Source organism: Lupinus angustifolius, chromosome LG06 (genome assembly GCF_001865875.1).
Source record: "Lupinus angustifolius cultivar Tanjil chromosome LG06, LupAngTanjil_v1.0, whole genome shotgun sequence".
NCBI lineage: Eukaryota > Viridiplantae > Streptophyta > Magnoliopsida > Fabales > Fabaceae > Lupinus > Lupinus angustifolius.
The window spans coordinates 2228400-2236700 of NC_032014.1; the positions used below are offsets into that span (position 1 = coordinate 2228400).

Here is an 8301-nt window from a genome sequence, read left to right on the forward strand (position 1 = left end):
CTTATCCATTGCCGTTGATATTATTATTAACCTGATTAGTTTTAAGCACTTTACTGAGAGATCTTTCATACAATTATTATCAGTTATAAAATTTGATTAGTCAGTTATCATTAAAACTGAAACTGAAAGTTTCATTCACAGCAATTTCAGTGGACCGACATAATCATAAAGTATTTTACTGCAATCTTATAGACCAACCATACAATGTCCTTGGTTAGACAGAAACAGAGGAAGTCTTTATTGCACAAATTTTCATCAATCATCATCACAATAATTCAGAAGCTTTATTATGCGGCAAATAATTCACACTACAATACAAATTACAAAGGCATACAATACTGGCCTTTTGATATATACCCCTATTGATTTGAACTTTGCCTTAGTCCCACGGACATGAGAATCATTTATCTACAGCTTGGTAGTATATTATATCTCACCCCCATAAAAATGAAATAAAAATAAACTATATATACACAATTTCCTTAACACATGACAATATAAAATTAAAGGACTAATGATTTTGCCGACGTTTGCAATTGAAATTGAAATTTTATGAATTTTTGGTTTAAATACCGGCAAGGCACTCTGGTGGGGTAACTAGGAACCGAGACTTATCTTGACAATAGTCATAGATCAAGTGGTTGATACGAACCCACTTGTACCTTCGGTTTTGAATGGCATTAAGAGCTTGGTAGGTAGGCCCTTCCCACCAATTACTAAGATTTGAGGAACAGTTAGCAGCTCCTGGTACTGCACAACCTTCAATGTCAAAGTCCTTGTAATAAGCATAAAAAGGTGCATTACTCCAATTAATTTTCTCAAGCCCACCCCTTGTTGCCCAATTATCTGCTTCCCATAACGTTGAATAAACTCCCATGGGTTGCATCATTGGGTATGGGACTCCCTTGTCTTCATTGTTCTTGAACACTCTTATGGGAAAATCGTCAACAGAAAAGCTACATGCACAAACATAATTAAAATACATTATTATCAAATTCGACGCTTAATTATTCTAAAGTGTTTCTTTTACACCAAAACGTGACACTTTTGGCTCATTTTCCAAGTTGACAAAACAAAGTTTCTCTACTAACTTTATATCTTGTAAACCTGAAAAGTGTGGGAAAATTGTCACATAAAAGTGCTCTTAATTATTATTGGTTGTTAGATAGTGGCTACTATGTATCTTACACAATATGGTGATGATTCCACATAATAGTGTAATCGTGGTAGTCCAAAGCAGGATCAAACCAGAGGTTGACTCTCTGTTCTCTACCTCCTTTTCCATGAGCATAGATGTTTGTCTGAACTGTGTAAGGCCGGCCACTACGGTTTCCCAAGAACTCGAAATCCAGCTCGTCCCGAATAGTGTCAGTGTCTGAGTTCAACTACCACAAAACAAGTAACTTTTTTTAATTCATGTCCATGTGCACAAGATAAAGTTGTCAAGAAAAGCATGTATTTTTACGGGGAAATGATGAATTAAATAACTTGGGAGATAGATGATATATTTAGTTTTTTAAGCTGAAAACTTGCAAAAAAAAAAAAAATCAAAAATAAAAAAAAAATGTTATTATACCGTACATATATATAGATATTTAGAGCTTACATAAAATGCGGTAACAGTTCCAGCAGAGTCTCCAGGGATGAGCTTGATTTTCATGCTAACACGACCAAACAAGTATTTTCTCCTAGAAGCAAACCCACATCCTGTAAAAGAAGCATAATAGTATGTGGTAGATAGTTAAGATATAACAGGATATAACTCAAATCAATTGCTTAATTGTTAATCTTTTTAGCATAGTAGTCAATGTGATTAATCAAGCAACATAAATAAAGAGAAGGTTTTGGACAAGCTGCTAGTTAGCACACTGACCAGAATTTTGGTCTAGAATGAGTTGAATGGCCCTGCCTTGATCAATTTGCTTGATATGGGACTCAGACCATGTGGATCGAAAGTCTTGAACAAAAGTGGCGGGTCGTCCCCAAGCACAAATAGCAGATACGAGAACCCATAATGATAATGTAATAAAGACACCTACATTTCTAAAAGGGTAAAAGATGGCCATAGACTTATTTAATTAAGAAAATTATAGTGGTTAATTTGGAATGAAAGTAGGGGAAGGAAAGTGTCTTATTTATATAGGAGCTTTTGGTAAAGGACCAACAAATCACTATAATGTAATGCACTGTAGGCTGCAGCATTGAAATTGAAAGTGTCACAACAACACCTTAGCTTTCAATCCAGCTAATGGCAAGCAGTAATTAGGTCCTACACTACTATTTTTGCTTGATGCTGCTTTCATCCCCTGCTGTCTAATGATTTTCTGAGCGTGTGCATTGTACTATATGAATAAAAAAATGAACAGTAATGGGATATGGTGCCAAGTACCAATATTCAGTTTTTTCTTATATAACTTTCAGACTATCTTTTTTAATCTGGCTTGTTAGCAAGACAGAGAAAAAAATGAGGTTTTATCAAGTTGTTATTACATGGAAAAAAAATAGTGTTATGGAATTAGTCCTCAGAAGAGATATTTGGTCCAATTCCTCGAAAGTTTAAAAAAATTGGCTTCTTAACCTTAACTGGAGTTGTTGTATCATAACAGGCAAGTCCTGTCAATTTCAAAAAGAAAATCCCATACAACAAACAACCTTCCCTTCATCACACACATTCTTCATAAGAATTGATTTACGGTATAACCTAGATCATAAGTCATAACCATGGGTTGCTTGATTATGTCATGGTAATCGTGATGTCCCAACCCCACGACATCAACACGAATATTAAGGATTTACTTAAACTTATGATTCATTAGCTTCTCCCAAAACATGTTCACGACACTTCAGCTTATGCTTTTTTTTGTCCAGGAAGAGATTCACAAAAGACTTTACGAGTAAAAGGAGAAAGAGACGAAGTACATCATGCATTAGAGTTTGAGCCCACACGGGCATAATTTATGTCAAACATAACTGGCAAATATTTAATAGATTATCTTGCTTCTCCTAAATTAATTATTAAACACCAGAGATGCAATGATTTAAGCTTTTTGCTAGATTTTCATAATGACTATAAGGTTAAGAATTAAATTACTGGGATCAACAATTATTGGGAGAAACAAATATACAATTCAAAAAACATAAGCTAAAGTTAAGGATGAAAATACTCTTAATAGTACAAAAAAATTAATTATTAAGCCCATCGCTTGCTACCTTACCCTGGTTTGGCCTCAAATTTCCTGGAAACAAGGTTTGGTATAAATTAATTGCACATTACTAATGACAGGCCTAACGATGTTACTTGCAGTTGCAGGTGAATTTCTTCTGACCCCCGAAGACTAATGTTGATGTTAATTAGGGCGTACGTACTCTTTTTTTTTTCTTTTCATATATATATATATAAACCTATCCAAGTGAGAACTTGTTATATAATTAGAATTAAAAGTTAGTTATTGATTACATAATAGTTATGTGTATTTATCTTTTAATCTTAAACATTCAATCAAGATAAGTGGTTCAAACTAAATATTCTCATTTCTCATAATAACGAATTGTTCTCACGTGAGTAGTCCCTATATATAATGAGGATATGTTTACACTCAACTCAATTTAAGTTACATTAATTATACTCAATCTCAGTCATTCATTTTCTTAAATCCAATGGAGCAAATGAGTGAGTGAAATAAATTATGAGAGAAAAATGGAAATTTTAAATAACTTTTAAGTTTCACTCATTATATGATTTAAGCAAACGAACGACTGAGATTTAGTGTAATTAGTGTAACTTAAATTGGATGTAAACGGATTTCTCCTATATATTATATAATGAAACTTATTGTAAGAGTAAGTATAAAAAACTTATCCTAAATTATAAACTTGTAATTATTATTTCTAATAAAATTTAATGCTAACATATCACCTAATTTAACGAGGGACTATGTTAACCTCATGTACCAAAAAAAGTTATGGACCAAAAACCCACCCTAAAAAAACTTAATAAATAAGGTTATTTTAGTAAATCTATTTATTTTAAAATTATATTTTTCTCTCTCTTCTCTCCTCTCTTCTCTTTCCAGTCTCCTCTCCTCATTACTGACAATCTAATTCCAGCACAAGGTTATAGCAGATTTATGTTTAATTTCGGAGTAATTTGTTCTAAAACCTTTGCTGCTTGAGTTATTTGGATCCACATTAAACTTTTCAAACGTGTGGCTGTGGTAAAGGAAGAGTCCATCACTATTCATGGAAGAAGTTATCAGCATTGGCAAGAAAAAGTGTCTCAGCCTTCTTAGAGCTTCTTTATTCTCATCGTCAGCTCTAATTATACAAAAACCAATTATTCAAACTAATTAACTCATAATAACTTCATTTATTATGATTATGTTGCAAAAATATATTTCAATTAAATATCGATATAATCAATGTGTGATGCTTTTATATCAGTGTGATACACTTATAAATGGACACCGGATTCAATTCATATGAGCTCACTCAGAATTGTAGCATAGGACAACCTCATTTCCTAAGCTCCAATAACTATTTTTAGATTAAACGATGGACAATGGCATCTAGGCAAGAAAACAAAAAAATACAATTTGGACAATCGCCATCCATAAGCACCTTAATGTATAGCTCGACAGACAATGACCCAGAAACTGGAAACATGGATTACTGGGGTAACATTAACAAAACTGTATCATTGTATCAATATGTTTGTTAGCCATTATTTACTCCAGCTGTCAACAGATAATTAAGTCATTCTCACACATATCCCATCTTTTATATATAGGTTTAGAAATGAAATAAAAAATTTCAAGTTTGAGTTCACGTGAGTACATTTGTGTTCAATGAGAAGAGATTTGTCACCCAGTAGTCATACTAATTTAAATAGAATAACTAATACATGATAATGCATGTGTGGTTTAGAACTTTAGATAAAAAATATTACATCATTTTTTTTCTTTTAAATAGTTTTTAGCTATTGGTGCCTGTATGTGTGGCTAGGTTTGAGCATATGTCACTTAACCGAATTTTTTACCTATAAATATTTTCCTTAAAATAAAAATAAGAGAAAAAAATGTATGACCTATGAATTTTATATACTATCAAAGTATCATATACCATCATTTTTAATCATAATCGACTTTTCAAAAAAAAATAATACACATGAGTAAGTGATAATATACTGATTGTATATAACTTTTTACGATAACTATTGATAGATTTCTCTCTAAAAATAAAAATAAACTTATAAATACTTGACTTTCCAAAAATTATTGCTATTCAAAAAGTTATTGCAATCCCAAAAATTAGAAGTAATACACCATCTTAATTAAAGTACGAATGAATTATCTCATTGTTTTTATGCTTCAGAACTAGAATATTTTCTGAATACTGAAGTGTTGTTTTCCAATAATATATTCATGCTCAAGTAAAAATAATTGTTATTATTATGATAAATAAGTGATTTATTATAGATTGGTTTCTTAGGGGGAAACCAACAGGTCCAACACAATTGTTTAGATTAGTGATTTATTAAACATGATCTTAAAGGATAATTTATTAAACATGATCTAGGAGGTTTGATCATAGTTAAGGGCATTTACCAAATTTACACATGCGGGTTAGAGAAATTTAAGACCTTGTTCTGTGTCGATATCAAATAATGTAATTGAAAATTGTTGCAGGCTTGAAACACATGGTTCACTTTTAGTATACAGAGGCAGTGCTAGTCAGCATCGTTGAAATTTAAAAGGCATTGAGTTTTTCTCCTTTCTTTTTCACAGCACAGCACAGAGAGACCCCACTTAATAGAATCATTTCATTGGCATGGCTGGCTCTTGAAGATGCAGTAATATATATAAAATAATAATTGAAGATCCTAAATTGTCATATTTTATTTTAGCATGAAGAAGCAAAATCAGTTACAGCACTCTGACCGACAGTGTAGCTGGCAAAATCATCCAATTTGCTTTCTAATCATACGTTGACGTATGGACATTAAATCGCCTCATATATATTTGTGGTGGATAAGAAAGTTCTTCAACCCTTTTGTACATCCAAAATTATAAAAATAGCAGCTTAATTAATGTGCTTAGACTAATTGTTGTTATGATAAAATGGCAAGATTAGAAAGCTTGTTGATCACAATTGCAGAATAGGAACACAATTGCTTTCTCTTAAATTGATGCTCATGTGGTAACCACCACATGTTTGGATCCAATAAACTCGATTATTGGAATCGCTTGATGTTGTAGATGCGTCAAAATCACAACTCTATCATAAATCATAAACCACATCCAACAAGTCCACTAGCCCAATAACTCTTGCGGCAGGACAGTACCAAAACATATGCTAAGATTTATTGGAAAATGAGAAGAGTGTATATGGGTTGTAGAGCTGCAAGTGTGAGACGTAACTTAAACCAACCTGACTCGATAAGGTTGTGTATTTTATATTCAAATCCCTCACCTTGACCCATTTATTTCTCTCTAATTACAATAGACTAATTCTTTGAATGACAACACATCTTCTTTTGTCCTATACTTTTTGTCAAAGTGTCATAAACTATAATTGATAAGAAAAATATTTAATGATTAAATTTTAATTTAATTATATTTGTTTCAACTAATTACAAATTCACAGTAAATGAAGTTATACTCGTTATTGGACAACAAATATACACTCAGATAACCTACCATTTCTTTGCAACTCCATCATTTCTAGTTTTCAACACCATTTTTTGACATTTCATATTGCTGTTGTTTACCGTACCATGCATGAGTATGTAATAGAAATTTAATTTTAAATATTAATTAAATAAATTGTATAAAAATATTAATTAAGATTATATATGTTAAGTAAAATATGCATATTTATGTTTTTTAGCCCGACATTTATCTATCACTCTGATTTTAGTACATGTGATATTTTTTAAGTTAGCCCATCCATTTTAGTGGATATTGATTTTAGTTATTGTTTTTAATTTTAGATGAAAAATGTGAACATGAAGTCGCTGAATAATTAAAAAAGATAAGCATATGTATTAAATTAATCATGAATTGATAACCCATAAATCAATGTTGTGAAACTCGAGCCGAACATTAAACTGGAAGAGATTTCATATAGGTTTAATTGGTTAAATCGTTTGATCTTACTTCCCGAGTTAATATGATTTTACCGAGTTTAACAGGGTCAGACTGAAATTTCTCCGATTCAAAGCGGTCTAACCCTCCAGTTAAGATGGTAAACCATAGCCGTTTTCAAGTCTGGTTAACAATCAAACTGATCGAACCGTCTAGTACATCCCGATTCTCACAATACTGTCATAAATGTAAGGACAAAAAATTAATCATTTGTATTTTTCTTAAGTATTTAGTTATCCAACTTAGCATTTTTATTTAAGTTAAAGATAATGACCAGAATCAACATTGATTCAAAAAAACTTGGGTACTAAAAATTAGCACCCACCATATCTATATGGACCAAAATCACATTTAGTAAATAAAATATTATTTGGATTTAAATTAAAGAACTGCTCTTTTTCTATATCTTAGAAGGAGCAAATCATAATAATTTTTTTATTTAATTATTTCAACAAATAATGAAGTAAATATTTAAAAATAGCTTATTTAACAAGGAGTAATAAAATGTAATATTAATGTTATTATTCACGTTTTACGTCATTAATCTGCACATCATTGAAATGGCAAAAAAAAAAAAAAAACAAATATAAATGTCATAAAGTTAAGTTTATAATTTATGGATACTTCTATATCTATATTATCCATAAAGTCAACATAAAAAGAATAACAACAATGTTCTCCTAAATATCTTTTCTTGAGCTTACCTTGCCCGCTTATTTATTTCTTTCCTTCTATATTTCTAAATATATTATTTCTTTCCCTAATTAACTCCTCTCGGAGACCCCAACAGCGACATCGCCGCTGTCGCTTCCCACAGCCAACATCGCCGCCATCCTGTCCCCCTCTCGCGTCTGCCGTTTCCTTCCTCCCTGTTTCGTCTCTCTCTCTCTCTCTCAGACTTTGACCCACCTTGCTCTCAGATTCTCACCCACCATTGTAGGTTAGATTCTCTCTATGCCATTCTTTAAAATTTTCATCCTTCACAAAAATGGCAAAAAAAAAAAAAAACAAATATAAATGTCATAAAGTTAAGTTTATAATTTATGGATACTTCTATATCTATATTATCCATAAAGTCAACATAAAAAGAATAACAACAATGTTCTCCTAAATATCTTTTCTTGAGCTTACCTTGCCCGCTTATTTATTTCTTTCCTTC

At 31.5% G+C, this 8301-nt stretch overlaps 1 protein-coding gene across 1 annotated transcript; it reads right to left on the reverse strand.

Annotated features, from left to right (window-relative positions):
* On the reverse strand, nucleotides 215-2122 carry LOC109348836 (probable xyloglucan endotransglucosylase/hydrolase protein 6). The gene is made up of 4 exons (XM_019589410.1): nucleotides 1874-2122; nucleotides 1607-1707; nucleotides 1189-1385; nucleotides 215-956 (listed from the first exon to the last, which is right to left on the reverse strand). The coding sequence occupies exons 1-4, from the start codon at nucleotides 2064-2066 to the stop codon at nucleotides 566-568; spliced, it is 882 nt and encodes a 293-aa protein (XP_019444955.1). The 5' UTR covers nucleotides 2067-2122; the 3' UTR covers nucleotides 215-565.

Coding starts and splice junctions, on each gene's coding strand:
- LOC109348836 (XM_019589410.1), bottom strand. CDS start 2,066: ATGGCCATCTTTTACCCTTTTAGAAATGTAGGTGTCTTTATTACATTA. Junction 1,708..1,873: donor CATTCTAGACCAAAATTCTG/GTCAGTGTGCTA, acceptor CTTCTTTTACAG/GATGTGGGTTTGCTTCTAGG. Junction 1,386..1,606: donor GAACTGTTACCGCATTTTAT/GTAAGCTCTAAA, acceptor GTTTTGTGGTAG/TTGAACTCAGACACTGACAC.